The sequence below is a fragment of the Armigeres subalbatus genome, chromosome 2 (assembly GCF_024139115.2).
Source record: "Armigeres subalbatus isolate Guangzhou_Male chromosome 2, GZ_Asu_2, whole genome shotgun sequence".
NCBI lineage: Eukaryota > Metazoa > Arthropoda > Insecta > Diptera > Culicidae > Armigeres > Armigeres subalbatus.
In genome coordinates, this window is record NC_085140.1 from 114303977 (window position 1) to 114329742 (window position 25766).

Sequence of the window (25766 nt, forward strand, 5' to 3'; positions counted from 1 at the left end):
CCAATATTCTACTATTGTTCGTCCATGGCTCCTGAATTAACGCGATATCCAGTTTGCTCTCAGCAAATCTCTTACAAAGTACAGCTGTTGCTCCCTTTGCATGATGTAGATTCACTTGAATGAACTTGATTTTGCTATTTTGCATTTTTTGTTATTTGGATATAAAACTAGCATAATTTGTAGTATGGCCAGAGATATTGGGGTTTTCCCCGTAATTGGGTACTCTTCAAAGTCCTGGGATATTTTTGTTCTGATTTACGAATCATTACATCATCACCAGTATCTTTAAATGTTTTGCTTAATCACGGTTAGCCCTATACTCTGGTCTTCCACTATCAATTTTTAGCTGATTCATTCCCAAAAATTGTATTATTATATAACATTGAATACACCACAATATAATAAAATATATAAAAATAAATAAATAAATAAGTATATAAATAAAAATAAATTATATGACAAAATTACAATAAGTAAATAATAAACTATAAAAATAAAACCAAAAAAAAAAACAGGCTTAAATAAATAAGCAAGTGTCAAAGCAAACTAAAGGTAAAGTCAGATGGATGGTAAAATATAATAGTGATGTATTAAAAGTTATATTAATACCGGCATGAAGCTTTTATGACCAGCATCCCCTATTTGAGATTTTTGTATTGCCTTCTGTGCGGTATTGTTATGCCGCCAGCAGCGTTGAGAGATCGTTCGTCTCACTGTCTCGCTGTGTTTCAACACTCGCTCTCTAAGGCAGAACAATAAAACAGTTGTTGCTGTACCTACCGTCATCACTCCATACGTTTGGATGGATAGGTCGATGCGGCAATATTTTTTTTTTTTTCACTTTGAACACTTTGGCTCAATTTGGTTATGAAAAGCACTTCAGCACTATTCCAATTAATGTCCATAGATGAATAAACTAACTATCCATCACAGACCATAACTTGCATGCAAGATGTTCTTTTTCTTTCTTTTGCACACTATCACTTGTTTCCTCCCTAAAAAGTGCACTTCACTGGGAGTTCTAACTATTATTTCATAATGAAAAGTTGCAGTTTTTCGCCTGCTTGCACGATTTACGCGATTATTAGCACTTGAACCACCGATTTACAAACCACTCCCGAATTTATTCACTCGATTTCGGTAGTAATTTCGGTTGATTTCTATGCCGAACAAATCACGTCACTAATTATCGGCAGTGTTGCCAGTTGTGACATTGATGTTAATCTGGTACAAGATTCTTGATCGAAATCGTAAAGATATTCAACAACCGTGAATGTCCGGATCATCGACGATAGCGGAACATTGTAGCCGAACGCAGTTCGATGGAATCGATCCTGTAGCAATGATCGTTGCCGGAGAGGACGTTGTAGCGCAAGGAACTGCGGAGAATCAATTTCGTTGATCAGTACCTTGGTAACGAATGTTGCCTGCTGCACTCTTCTTCTTCTTCTTTCTAGGGTATCCATACCAAGCAGTTTACAGAGATCAAGGTATGCTGGAAGATTCATTGGATCACGCCAAGGCAAACTGCGTAATGCTATCCGAATGAACCTCCGCTGAACACGTTCAATCCTTAGGGACCACGATACATCATTTGGCGTCCACACAATAGGAGCGGTCTCAAGGATAGGTCGTACAAGCGCACAATACAGAGACTTGAAGCAATATGGATCGGTAAAATCTTTGACAATTTTAGCAATAAAGCCAAGCTGATGATTTGCTTTGGAAATTATCGCAGTATAATGATAGTTGAATGTCAGCTTTGGATCCAGCCTGACTCCAAGATCGGAAACCATCTCAACTCTTTCAAGTATCGTGCCGTCTAATCGAACAATATTGGCTCCTTCAATCGATGGAACGTCATCACGGAACATTTCGGAACACTGATAATAAGTCGGTTCCGATGACACCAGGCAACAAAGATATCCAGCAAACTTTGTAATCGGTGACAATCGTTAGCCGATCGAATTACCAAATAAATGTTCATGAAACATAGGAATCAATTTTCACTTGAAGTTTCCTTCCAGTTAGGTAAGAGCTCAACCATGATGAATACTTTGTGGATCTACCGAGCCGAAAAAGTTTGGTCAGCAGCATGCTGTGGTCCATTTTATCAAAGGCTGCTTATAAGTCGGTAGTAGATGTTATCCCTTGCTTTCCATGGCATTCACACAGGTGTTAGTAAAAACTAGCAAGTTCGTAGTGACCGATTTTCCTGGCATAAAACCGTGCTGTTCTGTTGAAATGTAATTCTTCGATTTACTCACTAACGATTATTTCGAATAGCTTGGACGCAGCTGATAAGCTAACTATCCCCCTGTAGTTTCTGACTTCCCTTCTCACACCATTTTTGAAGACAGGAAACATATAGCACATACATATAGGATTGCTTCCAAATCTCCGGAAGACGTCATCATCGAGTGACCGGGAGAAAAGAGAAGCGAGAGGCTCGGCATAAGCAGTGGAACAGCGACAGAACAAAACAGATGGAATCCATCCAGACCCGGAGGCAGAGAGCTTTTCAGCTTCTTGGCGGCTGCGATGACCATTGCGGGAGTGACCACGCATGTTGTAAGGCTAATCAAGTCCGAGAAACGTCTAGCGAGGCGGATTCAGCTTCGGCATCGGTAGCAGAGTTATTTGGTTTCGCCGACGACATTGATATCATGGCACGTAACTTTGAGAAGATGGAGGAAGCCTACATCAGACTGAAAAGCGAAGCTGAACGGATTGGAATAGTCATCAACACGTCGAAGACGAAGTACATGATAGGAAGAGGTTCAAGAGAGGTCAATGTGAGCCACCCACCACGAGTTTCTATCGGTGGTGACGAAATCGAGGTGGTTGAAGAATTCGTGTACTTGGGCTCACTGGTGACCGCCGATAACGATACCAGCAGAGAAATTCGGAGACGCATAGTGGCTGGAAATCGTACGTACTTTGGACTCCGCAAGACGCTCCGATCGAATAGAGTTCGCCGCCGTACCAAACTGACTATCTACAAAACGCTTATAAGACCGGTAGTTCTCTACGGACACGAGACCTGGACGATGCTCGTGGAGGACCAACGCGCACTGGGAGTTTTCGAAAGGAAAGTGTTGCGTTTGGAGAACCATCCATCGTTCACACCGCGAAAATCGGAAGACTGCGGTGGGCCGGGCACGTAGCCAGAATGTCGGACAGTAATCCGGTGAAAATGGTTCTCGACAACGATCCGACGGGAACAAGAAGGCGAGGTGCACAGCGGGCAAGGTGGATCGATCAGGTAGAGGACGACTTGCGGACCCTCCGCAGACTGCGTGGTTGGCGAAGTGCAGCCATGAACCGAGCTGAATGGAGAAGTCTTTTATGTGCAGCACAGGCCACTCCGGCCTTAGTCTGATGATAAATAAATAATCGGTAGCAGAGCTTTGAATACGGATTCAAAAATATCTAGCGAAGAGTTCACAACATTCCGCAGATGTTGGGTTGACAATCACACGGTTTATTATTACTTACACCATTAATCGAAAACTAGTAGCTATCGCTGAAGCTAAATACAATTTTCGATTTAGCCGATTTGTAGATAAAACTTGAGGTCATCAGCATAGGGTAGTCGTGGAGTTCTAAGGAGGTGCACATCTTTGAAATATAGGAGAAAAATCAATGGTCTCAAATGGCTGTCTTGCGGAATGCATTCCACATCGGTCGGAAATTAACGGAGCCTGATCATCTCCAATGATAACACTTAGCTCTCGACCTGACTTGTACCAACGAAACCATTCTACAAGTCTGTTGTTTTGACACCAAATCTTTTTATTTTCTCAATCGTTAGAGCCTCTATCGTAATTTATTATGTCGAAAGCAACTGACAGGTCAATAATAATTGACGTCAGTTTCGCCATACTTTCCGTTGTATAGGAATCTCCTGTGCCTGATTTAGAACTCCATAAAGTGGCTCTATAAAGGCTCCATTTCCCTTCTTGTAGACCAGAAACATGTTCGCTGACTTCCAACAGGAAGGAAAAATACCGCATGCCATAGACCCACGAAAGATGCACAGCAGAGGAGTCATCAATCATTCAATATGTCTTTTGATGTAGGCACTAGACAGAAGGGAAACTGTCAGGCAGGCCCTGGATTGAAAGACGATTGAAGCTTTGAAGAGGTTCATACTATTACCATTTCATCGACATTAACAATGCTAAGTGTTTGACCCAGAAGCGAAGTGTGTCTTGCTGCTAGTTCAATTTGCTCCACGGTCAAATTCTGGTTAGAGAACACATTCGCCAATTTCTCTAAAAAAATCGCGGGTGGTAGCAGCTGTTACTCCGTTGACTCCTTGCGCGTTTCTTCACAAATTTCCAAAACTGCTTAGGTTGCGATCGAAACTTACGCTGGATGTTCCGCTGATAGAAATGAAAGCATCGCTTGCTGATTCTCTTGTGCTCACGGTTGAGTGTGACGTAATGGCGTTTGAGCGGGATTGTCCGATGTTTGACAAACCTTCGCAGAGCACTCCTCTCGATACGTTTTAGTCTTTGAAGCGCGTGTGTCGCTTTGTTTATTATGAATTGTCTTCGCTACCAATCTGTCAACTACATATGCAAAATTTTCGGCATCCCTGAATCAATCAGCGTGGTCATCACTTTTTCCACCAGCGTCCGATTGAACGGCCCCGCCGTTCTGTTATGGCTTTTAAGCAACGATCGCTTCACATCGCATCACAGAGTTTAAAAATCAGAAGGATTATATTTATACAAGATAAGACCGCCCGACGAACAACTACTTAAAAAAAGATTAAAGGTTTAAGCATGAGTTTAGAGTAATTTAATTTTTTTTTGCTCTCTTATGCTTGAACGTTAACATTTGATGTTTGTAGCAACGGGTTTTGTGGTCATATGGCCACCGACAAACCGACGGGCCTCTCTAATTCCAAAATTGGCAAAAAAAATAACGCTGTTTTACTTGCAGTGTAGTATTGTCGGGCCGCCACCAAACCGGACCGCGCGATTGAGCACTCGCGCTGCGCGGTGAGCCGCGACAATTTGAAATATTTCATTAGTAGTGCGCATCATGCACGCATGGATGTACTATCATGCGCACTAATCAGAAATGAGTTGCGACGTCTGATAACTGCAGATATTTCATTTTATTGAAAACAAATTTTCGATTTTCTACTATACACGGAATAACTCGTTCTGTCACTGCTGACTTAAATGATCATTTGATAAAACAGGGTGTCTACTCATCTGCAAAAACAAAATTCCCTGATTTTTCCAGGTTTATTCCAGGTGTTTTACATTAATTTCCAGGTAAAAACAAACTTGCCATATATGGATTTTAGCAGCAAAATAATCGATTCAAACAAGTAAAAAAAAATTGGTTGCCTCACAAAATAATGTTGTAAATTACTTAAGAATTCTTCCAGGAATTCCTTCGCAAGTTCACCCAGAAATTACTTCAGCCATTCAGTCAAAAATTCCTTCAGGAATCGCATAGGAAATTCCTCCAGGATTCCTTTGAAAATTTCTCCATAGATTCCATCAGAAAATCCTTCGGAAATGATCACAGAAATTCCTTCACAGAGGATAATTGATAATTGACAGTTAAAATCTTGTACCATCACTACAGAAAGCGTTTTTAGCTTAAAAAATAGTTCTAGCATGAATATATTGATATCAACCCCGTGGCAAGACATGCTTTTCAGCGTAGCGAACATCTTCATGAATATGTCCAGCATACATTTTGAAAAGTACTTCTCCCGAATCGTGCGTTTACAAGCAACTACATGTTATCCAAACTATTGTTGGCTACATATTTTCAAATTATTCAAAAATAATACCAGCTATTATGGGCATGTAAATATAATCCTAAAACATCTTTCTGCACACCATTTATTTTATTTCAATTTCACTATTGAATGTTGTTCGAATTGCATCCCCGGACCATTTCAACTGTGATGCTCATCACATTATAAACAATAATAATATCTTTTGTTTGATTCGGAGCGGGAGAACAAGTTATGAAATATGCAGGGGTATAGCAAAAGTCAAAATCACCGTAGCAAGCATAAAATACATACCTAGATATGTTTACTCTTTTATTCGTTGACTTACACAGATTTATAACTTAAAAATTATTTATTCCTCTGAATCGTGTATTGCACTCACGTGCACGCCAAAAAAAACGAGTCATTTAGAGGACTTAACCCAGTTGAAACTCATGGAAAAAGGTCAACTGAATTAAGCGTGCACAAATCGAAAATGTCAGAATGCCCAAAACTGTCAGAATTTCCAAAAGTGTCAAATTCATGTTTACTACGGTGCATCTGTATGGGGGTGACAGCTGCGCTATATCCCTGGAAATATGATTTCGTGTAGCGTTTGATTTCACCTATTGATTCACTCCAATTCGTAAGTTTATTATATTTTATCATCAAATAACATAATTCCCATGGTCAAAGATGGAAATCTTGCAAATTATTTCGAAAACAATTTTCAGATTTAACCAAAACAAATAGTAAACAAAACACATAATGTTTATTTTCGTACAATAACAACGGACGGTAATGAGCTACCGTCCGTGGACATGGTGGCTATTGTCAAACCCCTTGTGGTAGTATAGGACGCCAGGGGGGTGATTGATATTTATGATAAAAATTATCAGATGGAATGTAATCCCGAATATTGTTTATTATTCGATAGCTGATAAAATTCATTAGTGAGTGCATGCTCGAGTTTGCCCGCACACATGTGAGAGCTGTTGTGTAAATCATCGCACAGATGGAGTAAGTGGAATAAATTGCGACGAATTTAGAAGAATTGTATATGAGAAGGAACGTCGGTTTGTCGGTGATATGGCTACCGCTTCTGTCTCATACGCAGGAGGTCGTGAGTTCAATCCCAGGCCCGTTCCATTCCTCCTACTTTGTAGCCTCTCATATATTTCTCATGTTCTAGCAATCGCTAGAACTGGAAATGGGCTTTTCATACCGTTTCCATCTTCTATCCTTGATAAGCTCTATAACTTGATAAGTTCTAGCAGGTAACTGTTAGAATTTGAAATGAGCAAAAAAGCTCGTTTCGGCATCCAATTACAGTATCCCCCCGCTTATCCGGATCTCGCTAGTCCGGATCTCGCTAATTCAGAATTTTTTTAACACATTAAAAATCAAAGCACAAAATGTCAGTTTACAAATTTGTGCTTTGATTTTGTTTTGGTTCATTTGTATGGACTTGACAGTCGGATTAACGAGAGAAACCCCGATAGTCCGGCCATACATTTGTCGGATCAGCGGGAGTATACTGTAGTAGAATATACACCACTCTTTCATTACTATCACATTGGCAACCTCTGCCGTAAAACCTAACCCCCAGATTCCAATAAAATTCCGCAGGAACTCGTGGCAAGTGAAGAGGTGTTCTCGGCTTGCAGTGGGCAAGTAACTGCATCATCAATTCCTTCCTTGCCGACCATCCAAAATACTAGCGCTCTCGGACTGTGCACATTAAGGTTGGAAAGCAAATCCCATGCTTCCATCCTATGGTTCCATGTGCTGCTGTGCAATTGCGATTGTTCTGGTGGATCACGGAGTAGCAACTACGAAATGCACGGTCATCATGCTCATGCTCATGCATGCACAATGCACATAAACTGTTAACTGAATTGGTTCTAATTTGACCGAGCACGAGCAGTTTGAAGTTAGTATGGAAATTACTATAGAAATCGCCCAGTAAGATCGTTCCTTGATGCGGCCCGCTTATTATTCAAATATAAGCAACCCGAAGACTTCATAGAATATTTCCTAATCTGTAAGATAGATGTTGCTGCGAAACGATCGGATTTTTGTACGCAAAGTTACACTCAACCAGTGGATGGCAGATTTTAATACAGTTCTGCATAATAAGAACCTAACAGAAACGGTACAATAATTTGACATATACAATTTCGGAAGATTTCCATATAATTGTTGTATTAAACTTTTTATAGATTTGTAATATTTTAATACAATATCTGCATAAAAAGCTTACAGAATTGTATATACCAAGATTGTATACAATAATTGTCAGATTTGTTTTTTGGGTGTATAAAGAAAACAAAAATGCCCATTAGGGGAAGGTGGGTAGACTTGATCCCCGGGGAGACTTGATCAACCTCTGTTTTATCGAGAACTAAAGTAGTTTTGTTCTAGCGTATTTTTCAGTATAGATCCTCTAGATAAATGAACTTTATGTGGTGAGTTATTTTTTGGATTGACAACCTTATTTATTCTGCAGGGCGGTTTGTATGTTTTGACCTTCCTAGAGATTTTTTTATTGGCCAAGCAAAATTTGAACAACTTTTCATAATAATGACCATATGCTTTCGTTTTTTCACAGCACAAAGCCATAAATATGCTTAATGATCTGTACTGATGAAAATGTTAGCATTCCATCAAAGTTTTAGGATATTTGGATTTGAAGTTATTGCCTCAATATGGGGACACTTGATCCCCCATACAAAAATTTGGCGAAAAAATTCAAAAAAATATAAATCTATTCTCAGGCTTCTAATTTTTGTAGATTTGACGGATTTGATGAAGGGTTGTCAGGAAAAAATATTTATTGCGTAGGTATCATAAAAAGGGGATCAAGTCTCCCCAAATTTTAAAATTGCATGTGCTGTCGGATTCAATAACAAAAATCGTTCACGTATACGCACAGCAATTCGAAAATTCCGCGCGTTTTGAAGGAAAAATATTTAAAAAATCTGAGGGCACCTTCCTAATTTTATCAAAGCAAGTTCTTGGAGAAGGATCAATTTCCCCCAAATATTATAAAAGTCGATTTTTGACAGCACTTCAAAAAATCGATTGTGTGTCAATAACAACAATAATTTAAGGACTGTTGTTGTGATTAAATCGATACAAACTGTCTTTGATAATCGGCCTTTATTAACGACAGATCAAAGGATTTTAGTTTGCCTTCTTTTCCTTGGCTACCCTTCCTTCCTACGATTATGAGATACGGTCTATTCTATTTCCTGCAGAAATTTCTAATCAGCCTTCAAATAATTTATATGCTGTGAGACGCCGAATAACGTTTGGTCACCCCTGTACCACACTGCCGTTCTACGCATAATTGTCCCATGTTACCTTTGATGAAAAAATCCTAACTCGAGTCAATTTGTCCCACCAATTTATAAAATCGATTCGATCTTAAAATTTAACAAATATTTTTGGGATGTTATGAGAGCAGGCAACACTTTTCCGGGACATAAAACGAATCCCTACTTATTTAAACAGTTTTCAGCCTCTATTATTATCAGACATCAACTTTATTTTTTCAGTGGGACAAATTGACTCGAGTTTGAGATTTTTCATCAAGGGTAACATGGGACAATTATGCGTAGAAGGGCAGCACAGCACTAGTTGAATGTTTTGTTATCACCCGACCAGATTTGGTAACACAATAACCGAAACAAAACCAACCTATTGTATAGATATTAATCTTCACCTCGAAACTAAAGCACTATTTTTCTTTTCCAAACTTGCAAACCTGTCTTGAATCCAATTTTTGTTTGTTTAGGTTCTCCCGGATGGCACTATTTCCCTTTCCTCTTTTCCTACTTCTTCGAGTATCAATCTACTGCATGTTTAAGTTCGCTCCACAATTCGCGAAGTCGAAGCAAAATTCTTCACACAAACAATGACAGTTCTTTATGGGTTTTTACAGTAGAGCAACAGAGAGGAGATGGCGGCCATGTTTCACTCAAACTCTGACAGATAGCAATGGGATTTCCCATAGGAGGGAAGAGCAGAATTTGCTTCGACTTCGCGAATGGATGCGACATGACGCGGACCAGTGTTGTCCCAACAACTGTCATACATCAGTAAAGTTAAGGTTATTTATTATACAATAAACCCAGAAATCGGCCATTTTGTAAACCACGTGCTTTTCCAATCTTTTTTTCAAGAGCACGAGATGAAAGAACCAGAACGCTGAAATAATGGTAGATCGTTTGCTTAGTAATGCTGAACAATCATAATTTAAGTTTCGACACTGTACGAAAGCTATTACGTCAGATTTGGGCTTTTGAAAATGTATGTAGATAAACGTGTGGTGAATTTGAAATTCACCACAGGCTTCATTCTATAATCACCTTAAATACTATATTTCTTAGAGAGTCTGTGTGGAAATCGCGTATATTTATTTATTTTTGGCTGTGATACATCGGAAATCAGAAAAGGGGATCAAGTCTACCCAGTCTCCCTATTGATATGTTATTATTTTACGTGTTCAATTGAATTTTCCACGATTTAGTATTTTCTTAATAACTTTTCTTGCAAGCATCAAATTGTTTCGCAACAAAGACGATTTGCTCACTTGCTGAATTTTCTATGTTGCCAACGTACTCATATATTTTCTGAGCTCAATGAGCAACGCAGAGATTTCCAACATAATTAATATCAAAGGTTCGATCAGGTGAAATGTATGTTGAACAAAGAAACAGCTTTCGATCGCCCAGTTGGATTGGCGTCCAAACCTGCTCAAGACATTCCCAAGACATTCTGGGCTTTAGGCTAGATTTAACAGCAACCAATACTCATCCTATAGTAGTTTTTAGGCTGTTGCTATAACACCTGACTAGATACCGCGCCATGTTTCAGTGAAGACGACCATAGCACTGATCGGTGACTACTTTATATTGTGCCTTACAGCAAAATGACAACTTTCGTGATTATTTTCCAAGGCTCTCATAGATGTGAAAAAATTATCCTCAGTACAAATAGCACGTGCTCGCATTCATCGCTACAATCCACCACGTGTCGGAAGAATTTTCAAAAATATCAAAGAAGCTTTTTTCTGGTCTGATCAACCCTAAGGACCGATGCCCACGTAGCGTTTTTTCAAGCTGCATGTGCACGCCGCGTCCACGCAAGGTACCTAGCATCAAATGTAGTCGGTCACACGTTTACGTGTGCATTACTCCATTTGATGCTGGGTACCCTGCGTGAACGCGGCGTGCACGCTGCGTAAAAAACCGCTACGTGGGCATCGGCCCTAAGGCAGACGTGCTGAGTATTTGCCTGCATGTGGATTTCTGAAGGCCTATCCACTGGACACAGGACCGGGACGACTGCATCCTGTTTTCAGAAGGGGCTCGACTGTGATGGGTAGGGGTGCGTCCAGGCGGCTAAGAAGTTGGGACTCGATGTGAATCCTCATTCATAGGCGAATTGAAGACTTTGATATGAGATACATAGTTCAGAAATTCCACAAATGTTGTAAAGTAAATAATGGTTGCTTCCCAGCGATAGAGCTATTGGACCGCATCGGAATCGCAATCAAAATGCACCAATTCCAGTAACTCTGATGGTTTTGTATCGCTCTTCTGGAATGGTTGACGGGCTTACTTACCTTCCAAACACGTGACACAATTTGCCAACCGATCATTTTGTAACCCGACACCAGCGAATGATTGCCATACCCTGTAGCTTCATTTGCTGCTAAGTTGTACTGCCGTCATACGCATATTTGTCCCATGTTTGTTGGGATTTCCTATGTACATAAGACAATTATGCGTAGAACGGCAGTGTAGGTCTTCAAAATGTATTGAGCATCAATTCATCGTCTTCACTATGCAACCCAACGGTATCTATCGCAATGGGTTCCATATTACCGTTCCGCGCTGTAACTCTGTCTTTTTTATGGACGCCATGTGAAAAGCTCCTCCAAATTCAAAATACCGTGCGCCGTTTGTTACCTTTTTCATGGCAAACATACTAAAAAAAATTGGCTTTCGGCTTGACTCGTTCAGTGTATTTTATAACGAAATGCCCTTGTTTTTCATAGACTATTAAATTTCGCCGAATATGAACTTTGCTCAGCACTGCGTGTGTAAAGAGTCCCTTCATCGGTGCTAGTCCTGGTTTTTTCTCATGCTTGATGTCTTGCAGAATATTTGCTTCTACTGCATCCAATGAGATATTTGCTTCAGAGGACACCAGTCCCATGATCTATGGGCCCATAATGTTTTTACATTCTTATCAACAGTACCGCCACCATCCAGGAGACATTAAACCTTGAAATAAATTTGTTACAGGTACCTATTTATTTATCAGCTCGTTCACATAATCTTCAACCAGAGTCTTGACATACTTTTGCTGTCTCGACCACATCTTTAACCAAACTATAATTATAACTCTTCCAACTGGGGCAAATCGTCCCCAATGCTTGCATCTTAGGGTAAGCTACCTCTTGCAAAGTAATTCAGTTCTATTCAGGCTGCTATTCAATTCTATTGAGGCTGCATGGCCTATCTGTTCTGATGATCTACAGCCAATTGCTCAATGCTATGAAAATGTGCTGTTTTCCTATGATAAAAAAATCCTGAACAGACACAATCGTGAAGGACGAAAATTGTCCCGAGAACATTTTCGCATCCACTCACCATCGTGAGATTACTATTTTTCATGTCTCTCTGAACAGCTTGTGTTCTCTATACATTCCGCAGCAAAAAGAAACCATAGTTTTCACAATTTCCATTCACTTTATTTCGTAGCTGATCGGGTCGCCCGGCGCCGTATCTTAACTAATACAACCAGCAGCGTCGACCAGTCATCAATCTCATGGTGGCAGATTGTTCCATTACTTAAAAATCAACGAATCGCAATCTCGTTACCGCGCCTACACTGCCGCAACCACTCACAGCTACGTAACGCACGCGCGCCCGCACACACACATACATACACATACAAAGGGTGGATCCCTCCTACCTTAAGCCGGTTCTTCCAACGAGCGACTGCGCCCCTTTTCGCAGCTTACTGGGTCGGGTGGGGGAGGCACCACCTATTGCGGTTCCTCCTGATCCCGTCTGCTGCTGCCGTAATCTTACATGTAGATGAAGTTGAACCTGGTGGGAGGAAGAGCACGCTTATTTAAAAGCCAAAGCAGAATACTAGAAAGGCAAACTTACCGACAAAGAGCCTGCGGCAGGGACGATATTATCGGACCGTATCCTTGTGAGTTGTCGTACAGTTCGAACAGCGGGGCCGCCACTAGTTTGTAGTTCTTAGGGACGGCAAAGAGCGCTGCAGGGAAAAAATTGAATGCGATTAGTATGCTTTGTTTGGAACGGATGCTCAGTCCAATCACTTAATTACTAAAATTTAAACTAGGGGGCGTTCTTTCTTTTTTCAGCATTCATTATTATTGCATCATTTTTACAGGCCTTTATCGATGAAAAGCAATGAAGAAGTACACATTTTTACATCTTAACAACAATGTACGGGTACAATATTGGGTAAATACAATTAATTGCAGCTGTGGACATAAATTTTATCACAGACGGACTAAAAACTTTCTTATTCGATTAACATATCATTGAATGGATATCGTAATTTCCAACAGCTGTCGTCTGAATCTATTCAGGTACAATAAAGTTATATCTGCGGTCACCGAAAAGCCTGATATTTCTTCTAATTAGTGGTAACCTCGAATCTGGAGTTTGTCAATTGAAGAATATTGCTTATGTGAAGCTAATCTTCGGAAAAAGGAACTTTTTACAATTCTCAAATGCGTTACAAATCACAAAATATTAATTACATTTTTGGTTGAGTATCATTGGTTTCATATATTACAAACGTTTGACAGTAGTCGAAAGATACAATTACTATCGTTTAACAAATTATAACAATTCCTTTTGAACAAATGGCTTTTAAATAGTCACTAATAACAATATTTTTTAATTGAATTGACATCAAAACATTTTTTCATGTCCTAGGCGATTCACATCACTAGAAAATGTATCACAGAACCAATTAACAAAATTATGAAAAATACAACACAAACAAGGCAAATTATTTGGCCGTGAAAACATTTCCTTTGTTATACAAATTGTGTTGACATTGGTATCCTACTTCCTAGGCCCCACGTAAGCGTCATACATCGATCATTAGCGATAACAAGAAATACTTTGCAAGAATGCTAATCAAAACTAATAACAGTTGCAAACACAACAATCTTTAAACGAGGAATCATGGAGAAAATAATCAGCTTTATATGTGCAATGTTGAAATACATCGCGGCTCGGCAGATACATTTAAACATTGGCTTGATTATTGATTTTCATACAGAAAAGTCATGTTTGGGAATGGAATTCTGGAGTCATGGTGATTCGACTGTTACAGAAGATGACTTGAGATGTTCGTCAATGAAACTTATCTGTAGGCTTTTTATTGCTCATTTCTTTTTTTAAATTGAGATTTCAATACCCAAACATGACCATTTTGTATGAAAATAAATCTTCTCTTTCTGGTCTGTTCAATAGCTGATATCTTATTTTCACTCGAATCTTCAGACTTTAAAAAAAGAACGTTATACCATTTAAAATAGGACGCTTACGTTTCCCCTCTCCTACAGACTGCCCGTTACACACCTACTAATTAGGATTAAGTTAAGATATAAAAGCATTGCATATATGCGAAACACATTACCCTTCTCGTGCAGTTGTACCAGAAACAGCCGCTTGTGCTCCTTCGGCTTCGTGATGTGCGGCGGAATGTATGGATACTGCGGTGGCTCGAAGTTCGGCCGCCACCAGTTGCCGATCGTGTCCTCGACGATCCAGTCCTGCTTGACGCCATCCTGCCGGCCTAGAGTCTGAAGTCGATGATATACAAACGCAACATAACACAAACGGGTTCGTTTTCGTGGTGAGGATTCAAAGTAGATAGGTTCGTAATCGTAGTAGTATTTCATACGAAGACATATAGATGGAGAGAATACACAGTGGTGATGGTGCGGTTTGTTTGTAGTGAGGATTTTTGCGATTAGTTACATTTTTGTTTGATTTTGATGTTTTGTGTGAAGAAGCAATACAAGCAGAATAGAATTAAAAATGTTAACAACTTTCAACTACAAGGAAACGATTTAGTCAAATCGTACAACATTGTAAAACTACCTTAAAATAATTTTGATTTGACTAAATCATTTGACAATCTTCAATCGAATCACGTTTCTTCTTGTTTCAAAATTGCAACAATTTTGATTATACAGTTTTACAATCATTAATCATTTTACAATAGTCTGTATAATCTATCATGAAGAAACTAACATTTCTTTTCGATACATGGAAAACTACATTCTCATAATTATTTTCTTAAACGATAGTTGATACAATCTTCCCTTACAACTACCTTCGGAAATACCTACAAAAGAAACGAAAAACAAACCAACTGAGCGAACATGCCGACTTACCTCTGTCAACAATCGTTTGAGTCCTTCGACTTCGTCCTCCCCGGCACTCAGTTCTCCTCCGGGTAATTTGAAGAACGTCGTTCCTAGCTGTAGTAGCAGCACGTGCGGAAGGCCGTGTTCGTGAACCTGCAATCAATAAAATATTATAACATTGTCTATTGTTCATGAAGCCATCAACTTATAACCACTTATAACTGCGTCCCACTACCAGCCCTGCCCACACATCATAAAAACTGAATACAAACCAGCAGAACTCCTTCCACCGAGCGGCGCATTCCTATTTTGTCAAACTCGTCGCGCATACGCTGGAAACGGGCCGGCACTGACGGGTCCTTCTCAAATAACGGTTCCTTCGTACCGAATGTGTAATTCGTGAGCGGGTACCTGCAATGCCGTCATCCAAATTAATCGCGAAATATTTTCGCACAATCGAACTTCACTTACAAATTGATGGTCCGGTTCAGTGTCATGGATTGGTTGCCCTGCGGTTTGCTGATGTCATTCAGCGTACCCTGGCTGGTACGCCGCGGCCAGCCGGAGCCGGTTTTGTTTACGGACTGGGTAGCCATCTTTGATTTTCACTTCTGCGATCGGACAGGCGAAGCCGCTCTGCGGCAGATTTTGTCGGGTGGATTTACCGGAGAATTTACACCCCAATCGCCGAAATTCCACTACTAACTGGTCGAAGCACTTGTTCACTTTTGATTGTAGCACTTTTTATGTTAATAAATGATAAACTTTGGAGTCCAAGATAGAAAAACTTTCGCACTCGTAAAAGGAGTTAATTTTTTGCACTTTTTTCTCTCTCCGTTTGACACTTTGACAGTTGCGAGCTGAAGTGGTTAAAGAAGAACTGATCATGCCCTGTGGCTGATGTTCTTTTATACAGTTGACACAAGGTGTACCTAGTAGGTATATTTATTAATAAATTATTTACCTTTTCCGTCAAGAATTTTGACAGGCCTTTTTATTTGACAGCTCCGACACTAAATTTGTTTACATCTCCTTAACAATCGTGCAAAAGGTGCAAAAGCGTAACTTTCATATTTATATTATCGGCGTAGCACCAACTTAGAATTCGGAAGTCGGGACTTCCGAACCGAACTTTCTTCCGAAGTTTTATCTGTCAAACTAATTGATGCGTTGCTTGGCGCATCTTTGGGCGAATCCAGCGCACCACCTCCGAAGTGAGTTATTTGCCTGTATCTGGAGAAAAACCCAACTTCGGTATAAAAAGCGTTCTAAGTTTATTCCGGATAAAAGATATTTTAGTTACTAGATAAAGATTGTCGCTACTGTTCCCTTTGTTCTGCTGTCCGAAACATGTGTGGTACATACCTGTCAAATCGTATGGATTTTCCTTCTTTGACATTTAGCTCCCCTATCCTCGCCAGCAAAAGATGTTCCGGACAGCGACGACAGCGACAATCTTTATCTAGTAACTAAAATATCTTTTTTCCGGGTAGACAATAGATAACTGTCTAAGGGTTCTTTCACAAATTACGTAACGCTGAAGGGGGAGGGAGGGGGACGATCCATACAAAAAAAATAAAACCTTCCATACAAAAAGTGTTACGTGGGGGAGGGTAGGGGTCTAAAATCACAAAATTTAGCGTTACGTAATTTAAGAAAGAACCTAAGATTGGCAAAAGCAGCTGTTTTTAATACTACGACCCCCGTTAACCCACACACTTAAGGCTCAAATTACCGTCATCCAGTCATTGTCGAGAAGAGAAATACAGCCACGTGCTCGTACCACCCTCCAGTATTAAAACCACCCACCGAGAAGAAAAAGTATTCTCCAGATGGATGGGGGAAGTATTTTTGTCTCAAAACTCATCACAACTCATCATTCAATAGCGAAGACATTACCGAGATTTTTTTATGTACAGGTTATCCTACTTGTCACTATCCACAACTCAGCCATCTTGGATTTTTGTATGGAATTTATGCTCGTTTGTTTACGTTTTGCACTGAAAATGTATGTTTCCCCCCCGCGCTGGTTATTCCCATCTACTGACGAAGTCGGATAACCTGTACATAAAAAAAAATCTTGAACATTACTATATCCGGTGGATGCTTCATTTAGTTATATTTCGCTTTAGTTTTCAAAAAAACTGCTTTTTGCAATATTTTTCCCAAGAGGGGCCGTTCAAAAATTACGTCCAAGGTTTGAGGGGGGGAGGGGGGTCAGAGTTTTGTGACAGTTTGTGACAGGGGGAGGGAGGGGGTTCGTCTTATGTGACGTCCGTCCACAAGAAAAAAATACTGAAAGCATTTTAGAAACAACTTGCATTTTAAAAACATTCAAACTGTTAGTAAGGGACATAACTCACTATGTTATTGTGAAAATAGTGTACGAAAAAGATAAACCACAGTAATCGCTAAAATATAAATGAGACATGTACGTACAGGGGGAGGGGGGGTCAATTATTTGTGACAGTTTGTGACAGGAGGGGGGGAGGGGGGTTGAAAATGCCGAAAAACGATGGACGTAATTTTTGAACGATCCCAATGGGGAAATCGACGATTTAAGCCCCAAACGCAATATAACGGAACGGCGACGGAAACGGCAAATTTGACAGAAAATATATGGGCTAACTGTCAAATTTTCTTTACTCTCACGCTCTCTTATATATAAAAGACAAGAAATCGAAGAAACCCGCCATGATTGCCAACAAGATTGCCAAGAGTTCCATCATTCTGGATGTCAAGCCGTGGGATAATGAGACCGATATGAAGGAAATGGAGACCAATGTTTGCACTATCGAGATGGACGGACTGCTTTGGGGTGCTACCAAGCTGGTCCCGGTATTAAAAAACTGCATATTTGCTGTGTTATCGAGAATGACAAGGTTTCCGTTGACGAGATGCAGGAGAAGATCCAGGATTTCGAAGACTTTGGCCAGTCGGTTGACATTGCTGCTTTCTATAAGATCTAAGCGGTTCTTAGTTTTTTATCATTCTGAATTTTGAATCTGATTCAATAAAGTTTCTTTCAATAAACAAAGATAAAAAATCATTTTATTGTTGTCATTACATTGTACATTAATCAAAAAATACTAAAGAAAACGAAAACAAGAAGAAGAGCCTCAAATCAAGTGCTTGATGAGGCTTGACGTTCCATAGCAAGACATCGGACCCATATCAGGCTGAAACGTCAAACCATTTCGCATGTTCGAAGTCAGACGAGCTCGACGCAAACCGGTGCAGAATCGCGAGATGTAAGGCGGATCTTGCTCTGCTGAGACTCAGATCGGACTCTGTCTCACTGACCCTCCCTTTGATGTCAAGTTCCTGTCGGACTCAGATTTCTTAGAGGGCAGCTGCAGTATTCTGCACGGTTAGAAAAAAGTATCTAATATTAGGTACTTTTCACTCAAATCGGGGGTTTAGTGTGGGAACCCAAAATAAGGTAATTTTTTCTTGAAATCTCGGGTACTTATTCAAAAGGACGTATGTGATTTTGTAAACAAAGATTCAAACGTCGATTTGTCCAATCTGATAGCACTCCCACGCAAACCATCACCACACTGCCGTAATCTGGAAAAGTGACGTAACAGCCATTTTACAACATCATGTTTTCCATTTTTCTGTTAAAGAGCTCGATGAGTAATACTCGTTAATATCATTTTTGGAAAATGGCGTATACGTCACTTTTTCAGATTACGGCAGCACAGAGGTAGGGGGAGCCTTCGGCTACCTATTGGTGTTGTTGGTTTGCGTGGGAGTGCCACCAGATTGGACAAATCGGCGTTTGGATCTTTGTTTACAAAATCATATACGTCCTTTTGAATAAGTATACCCGAAATATTAAGTCAAATTCAGCTAATATTGAGTAAAATATACATAATTTTGAATAGAAACTAACCAAAAGTTAGGTAAATTTCACTCAACTTTTGTAAACATTGGATTACTTAACGTTGGGTTCCCACACTTTACCGCACTTTACTGCCCTTGTTGAGTGGTTTTGCTTTATTATAACAAAAGGAAGAGGGAGGGAGATGCAAGAGAAAAAAAAAAGTACCTAAAATTAGGTACTTTTTTCTAACCGTGTATATTTTATCTCGAGTCGAGATGCATACACGGTAACCGCAAAATACTCTTTTTATGAGTACATTTTACGCAATTTCTAGTTTACACTGTATACGTCACAAAATGACTTCTTTTTACTTCTCAATAGGGAGTAAAAAATATGCATTTTCATAAGTTTACCATCAACCTAAAAATGCGTAAAAAATAGTACCAAACCGTTTTCTATTCGTGCGTGCTCGCCATTTTGCATTTGAGTTACCAAAAGTTTTGGATAAGGAAAAAGTTGGGAATTCTTAAGCTTTCGGGTAAGAATTATTATTTTGAATATAAAATTTCCCTTGTTTTTGATAGATTATCTAATCATTAATAGGTATCTTTTGCCTAGTGACCGGCTGCTAAACTCACATTCCCAGGTTATGTGGATTAAATGAAAGTCCATGTCAAGCAGTTTCACTATTTAACAAGAATGAGGAATCCGGTTCCTTACGGAATACCGACTGTGAATCATTAGTTCCTACGTACTTTAAGCGTTTGGAACACATATTGTAATGTCACCTACCAAAACTACAGCTACGTTGATAATCCGTCACATCCGGAAGCGCATTCGAGCTCTATGTCAAAAATTGCGTACTTTTAATCCCACCAATAAATATGCTCATGAGTGAAATTAACGCATTTTTAGTAAACAAATATATGGGCGGGTTTCTTGGCTCATCGAAAATACTAAATTTTTTTTCAGACCGACTATTTCAGACGTAAAAGGAAATAAAACAAGTTTACATTGTATTCTTTATTAAAACATAGTTCCTATTTGTGATTTTTTCATCCTTCGTTGCAACAACGTTGTCTTCGAATTCCATATATTTGCCTTCCGGATGTGACGGATTATCAACGTCCGATTATGGCTGTAGTTTTGGTAGGTGACATTACAATATGTGTTCCAAACGCTTAAAGTACGTAGGAACTAATGATTCACAGTCGGTATTCCGTAAGGAACCGGATTCCTCATTCTTGTTAAATAGTGAAACTGCTTGACATGAACTTTCATTTAATCCACATAACCTGGGAATGTGAGTTTAGCAGCCGGTCACAAGGCAAAAGATACCTATTAATGATTAGATAATCTATCAAAAACAAGGGAAATTTTATATTCAAAATAATAATTCTTACCCGAAAGCTTAAGAATTCCCAACTTTTTCCTTATCCAAAACTTTTGGTAACTCAAATGCAAAATGGCGAGCACGCACGAATAGAAAACGGTTTGGTACTATTTTCTACGCATTTTTAGGTTGATGGTAAACTTATGAAAATGCATATTTTTTACTCCCTATTGAGAAGTAAAAAGAAGTCATTTTGTGACGTATACGGCATTGCGTAAAATGTACTCATAAAAATAGTATTTTGCGGTTACCGTGTAAAAGAGTTTTACCCATTTATTGGGTAGTCCCAGTTGGTCACCGAAATGCGTATTTTGTACTAATTATTGAGTATTTTGCGGTTATCGTGTAAAACAGCAACTTTTTTTTTGCGTGCGCGGAATTTTATAAACTTCAGTTTGAGGGTTTGTTTTCCTACTTTACCGGCCGGAGCAGCGTCGCCGTGGCACGGGCACGGGCGAGTGGGACTAGTGGGAGGCGCTTAGCGGGGGTGGGCGGTTCTATTTATTTACTCGATCATTAAACGCATATCGTTTTCCTAAAATTTTGGTTTGTTATTTATCATTTATTATTGTATATCTAACAAATTTTTAATGTTTGTATTAATTTACATTTGAGATATTCATACCGTCTGCGTTAATAGAGGTTAATAGTAATTAATCATAAGGTTTTGCTTGACCTGATACACAGTGTAAACTAACGGATTCCCGTACTCAATAAAATAACAATTATTAACATTAATAGTTTTTATCATTTCGCATCACATCAGAATGTCCAAACCATGTGCAATTCAGAAGCAGGTATAAGTTTAAAATCACTGACAATTTTAATTTATTAAATCACAAATAAATCCTTTATAGATCGAAAATTCCAACGAAATAATAGCTGACCTGCGTGAGCGAATCCGGAAGATGGAACGACGGCTCCAGGACCCACAAATGCCGGAGGATCGCCGCAAAGAGGTGGAAACCGAAATCATGGAAATTAAGAAAATGCTCGAAACCAACGAAGAAATGCTGCACAAACTGCACCGCGAAAATTCCAAATCTTTTGCCATTGCGGCATGCTTATTTTTTATTTGCTTCTTGATCTACGGTGTTTATGTACTGGTGGCTGGGGCGTAAACATTCCTAAAAGACAGTATTGTTAAGACGAATTTTTCTCTAAATAATTGAAATAAAACACAAAATTGTGATATTTTTCATATGTTTGTGTTTATTTCAACTCACTTTATGTGAAATCAATTCTGGAAAAAAAATGATGGGAAATGGGATTCTTGTGTACCTAAAACTCCTAATTCTAATGCAGGGAGTGATGGGGACAATTATTGAATGCTTAAGTGTAAACCGGATCTTAGCGTCTACCACGACCTCGTGGGCCTCCACGTCCACCTCTTGGACCACCGCGGCCACCTGAAAGTTGACATTATATTAACATACTGGATAACAACAATAATACTTCCGGCTATTATATCGTTTAGAGATAACGAATTGAATCAACCAGAGTTTAATCATGAAATCGATAAGAGAATAACCTTTCTTGTCTGTTCAATCAAAGTTAATTGCCTATTTCCGGGGGTTAAACCACCCGACTTGGACATTAATTTACAATGTTGTGAAAACTCATATGTGAATATGTACGTTATGTGGAAGATATTGATTTGGAAACCACTTTCCCTTCGATGGGACTCGAACCCATAACCCTACTGTAGGGTCATGGGTTCGAGTCCCATCGAAAGGAAAGTGGTTGCCTCCAATACATTTTCCAAATCAATATCTTCTACATAACGTACATCTTTCTTGTCTATCATAGTTCCAATACAACCAAAATTAAGCTGTACAAATCACATAAAAAATAACAGAAACATACTTCTAAAAAAAGTTGAAAAAAAATTAGTTTTTTAATTGATCGAAAGTATACTAACTTATCAAGGTTAGGCCGATAAAAAAGTTCTTATTGGAGCGGATGTTGGCTTTATCAGTTAGCCATCGTATGGCTTAGAATCATTATATTTTCTGTTATAATTTCAATTGAAGTCAATTTGTTCACTAAAAACGTCCCCTTTTTCATTCAAGAGAATGGAGGATAAAAGTGTTCAGTCGTTCAAGTCTAGCGACTTGTTTCTTTACTTGGAATAACTAAGCCAATCTTTATGACGAAAAGATACAGCTGCAGTAGGATATTCATCTATCATGTATAAGAATTAGATTGATAACTTTGGGAAATAAATAATTTAAGTACTCCGCTGAATGTACGAATGCACTTAAGTATTAGGAACACAAAAATTGCAATTTCAACCAACTGAATAGGTCATAAAACAGAGTCCGGCTATCACCCATGTCTCTATCAAAATTACCTCGCGTTCCTCTGCCGCGTCCTCGTTGTCCACCGCGATTAGCCTCCCGTTTCTTGGCCCTCGTCTTGGGAGCATCGTCGATCAGCAGGGTTTCCAGTGGCAAACTGTCTGGCAAAATATAGTACCGGATGTTGTTACCCCGAATACTGAGCGAATCCAGCTGGACCGGGTCTCGGTTTTTGATGGTCATCTTCACTGCCTTGAGGTGGGTGTTCATCGCAACGTCCACGCCAGTAATCGTTCCGTGCACTTGTGTTCCATTTTTAAGTTCCACCGTGACCGTTTCGTGGCTGAGTTTCATCAAAAATCTACAAAATGGACCGGGACCGGTTATTAAATACCGAACGCAATCTTTGAGGTTATAGATATAGCACAGAGAGCATCCTTATTGGTTAGTATCGAAGAATTCAAAAACAATGTCAAACTTACCGCACTAATTTCATTTTGAATGATGTTTTCAACAACTAGAAGAAAATATTCGATAAATACTCCACTATTACTGAACGATTTATAACGATTTTTGTTAAATCTTCAAGCTTGTTTCACTTCTAGTTTTTTTTTTGCAAGTTTTGATATAAACACCGCTGAAAGAAAGCTGAAGCGAACAAAAATGTTTGACAGACATTACACCGTTTTAGCAATCATCATCGAAATCATTAAATCTGATGCGGTGTAGCAGGAGGGTCAAGATTGTGGAGATTTTGGAATGGTTGAAATAAATTCGACACAGTTGTTTCATAAGGGCCATAATGTCGCAATGATCCCAAATAGAGAAAAATTGGTTCAAATTTTCCATGGCATCCCGCATAAATACAAACTATAGCGTAACTTCCTCAGAACAGGTTAATAAATCAGATTTACCCATTATCAATGCGGTTTGCCGAACCGCAAGGCCAATTCTCGAAAGCTCATCCATTGTATGGGCGCCAAACGACGAAACATGGAATCTGATAATCGAGCGTATCCAAAAACGATTCATCAAGCTCGCATCGAGACATCTTCCGTGGCGGGACCCCGCGAATCTTCCTGCCTATCCCGAACGATGCCAATTACTTGGTCTTGATACCTTGGATCGACGACGGAAAATTCAGCAGGCTACGTTTATTGTAAAGTTCCTGAACGGAGAAATCAATTCGGTTCCGCGTACCTAGAAGAATGCTGAGACAGTGGACATTGTTGCACACTGGATTTCATCGCACTCTATTTGGTTAAGGTTGCCTCACACCTCGGGAATTTGGCCCGCGGATTTTTTCCCAATGTATTTTAGCATATCAGTGTTTTCGGAATTCGGGCGCGGAAAATAAAAATCCTGACCCCCCAAGAAACAATCAGCCTTTGGCTTCGATTTTACCTCCTCCAAGCGAAATTTAAGCGGGCATTCCACCAGCAAACCAAACCAAATTTCTGGTGATATTCCTGAAAAAGTTTCTCCAGGAACATTACCAGGAATTCCTCCTGAAAATTCAGGTTTTTTTTTCTTTAGGAGTTCTTCCAGGAATAACACCAAAAATTTATGGAAGAAAATCCTTCCACATTCTTCCAGGATTTCCTTAAAAAAATGTACAAAGCTTCCATCAAACTGATCCACCAGGAATCCCGAGCAAAGTCTGAAAACATAATGAGAGCCTATAGAAAACATATTTTGATTTCGATATCAAATTGAAATCATAATTTAATTTCAAATATGAATCATCATGATTGTAAGAATGACATGCTACTCGGACGCGTATCTATAACAAACTGATTTATTGATGGCTTTCTCTTTAGTGTCTTACATAGGAATAAGTGTTTGTGTGTGTGTAACATTTATAATTGGATAAGGGGCTCTTCAATGGTTAACTATACTCATGTCACATCTCCCTTTCCAAAACCGCATTAATAATATTCGAAATCGTCGTTTCTTCTGCAACGAATCAGTCTACCACTTCTTGTGCGCTGTCCCACCTGTTCTTCGCTTTGATGATTCTCTACGACTGTCTCAGCAAGCATGTGTGGTACCCTTTCCGTTGGGCACTTTTCAGGATCGGTATCCGGAGGTGGAGTCTTATATTCCGAAGTCGTAGGCTCAATGTTAATCGGCGACGAGATTGTTCTTCTTATATCGCGGGCGTTTCTGCGCACTATCTGACCATCTGAAAGTTTCACCAAATAAGATCTCGGCTGTTCTAGTTTTCTCGATATCACCCGCTTCCCATATCCGTGACCTTGTATTGCGTATCATTACATGCTGCTTTTCTGTGAACTCCGGAGCATCCTTACCTCCTCTGTCGGCATATACTTTTTGCTGTACTCGTTTGGCTTTCAGCTTTTCTGTAACCCTGTCGACAATAGATGGTTCCAAGGACTTCTGCGTGCTCGGTAAAGGTGTTCGCAAACGTCGTCCCATTAGCCGCTGGCTTGGTGATTGTAACTTGTTATCCCTTGGGGTGTTCCGTAATAGCATCATAGCGAGATCAATATCTGTTTTGTCTTCTGAACATTTTTTAACACATTTTTGGCTGTTTGAACGAATCTTTCTGACAATCCATTACTACGAGGGAAATGAGGACTAGAGGTTACGTGATCGAAGCACCATTCCTTGCTGAAGTTGGCAAATTCACTTGAAGAGTACTGTGGACCATTGTCAGTATATAGGATTCGAGGAATTCCATGACAAGAAAACCATCTTTTGAGAACTGCAATGACTGCTCTGCACGAAGTTTGTTTCAGGCGCTCAAAATCGAAGTATCCTGAATAGCTGTCTGCAATTAATACATAGTCCTCTCCATGGAAGTGGAACAGATCAGATCCGACGATCTCGAAAGGCAAGGTAGGAACTTGATTGTTGATAATTGTATGCTTCTGATTCGAACGTCGATACTTTTCACAAACAGTGCATACTTCCACCATCTGTTTTATCTCAGCCGTCATTCCAATCCAGAATACTTGTTGCCTTGCTCGACTTATACACCCTTGGATTCCTGTATGCCCTGAGTGGATAATCGCTAAAATCTTAGC

General features: G+C 39.5%; 2 protein-coding genes across 3 annotated transcripts; both read right to left on the reverse strand.

Annotated features, from left to right (window-relative positions):
- Positions 1–12493: 12493 nt before the first annotated feature.
- On the reverse strand, positions 12494–16028 carry LOC134210691 (cleavage and polyadenylation specificity factor subunit 5-like). Of its 2 annotated transcripts, XM_062686901.1 has the most exons (6): positions 15666–16028; positions 15467–15605; positions 15222–15347; positions 14459–14624; positions 12940–13054; positions 12494–12876 (listed from the first exon to the last, which is right to left on the reverse strand). In XM_062686901.1, the coding sequence occupies exons 1-6, from the start codon at positions 15788–15790 to the stop codon at positions 12855–12857; spliced, it is 693 nt and encodes a 230-aa protein (XP_062542885.1). In that variant the 5' UTR covers positions 15791–16028; the 3' UTR covers positions 12494–12854. The 2 variants fall into 2 exon arrangements, with proteins under 2 accessions (XP_062542885.1, XP_062542886.1); XM_062686902.1 differs by lacking the exons at positions 12494–12876; positions 12940–13054 and adding an exon at positions 13148–14400.
- Positions 16029–21602: 5574 nt separating this feature from the next.
- Positions 21603–23369, reverse strand: LOC134214971 (probable small nuclear ribonucleoprotein Sm D1). Its single transcript, XM_062694244.1, has 3 exons — positions 23199–23369; positions 22770–23077; positions 21603–21825 (listed from the first exon to the last, which is right to left on the reverse strand). Exons 1-3 carry the CDS (start codon positions 23210–23212, stop codon positions 21767–21769), a joined length of 381 nt encoding a protein of 126 aa, XP_062550228.1. The 5' UTR covers positions 23213–23369; the 3' UTR covers positions 21603–21766.
- Positions 23370–25766: the final 2397 nt, after the last annotated feature.

What these genes read in the sequence shown, in the direction of transcription:
- LOC134210691 (XM_062686901.1), bottom strand. Translation starts at nt 15,790, where the DNA reads ATGGCTACCCAGTCCGTAAACAAAACCGGCTCCGGCTGGCCGCGGCGT. An exon ending in CTGAACCGGACCATCAATTT is followed by an intron (nt 15,606 to 15,665) that starts GTAAGTGAAGTT and finishes ACGGCATTGCAG; the next exon opens with GTACCCGCTCACGAATTACA. An exon ending in CTGCCGCAGGCTCTTTGTCG is followed by an intron (nt 12,877 to 12,939) that starts GTAAGTTTGCCT and finishes TCCTCCCACCAG; the next exon opens with GTTCAACTTCATCTACATGT.
- LOC134214971 (XM_062694244.1), bottom strand. An exon ending in ACGCGGCAGAGGAACGCGAG is followed by an intron (nt 21,826 to 22,769) that starts GTAATTTTGATA and finishes GTCAACTTTCAG; the next exon opens with GTGGCCGCGGTGGTCCAAGA.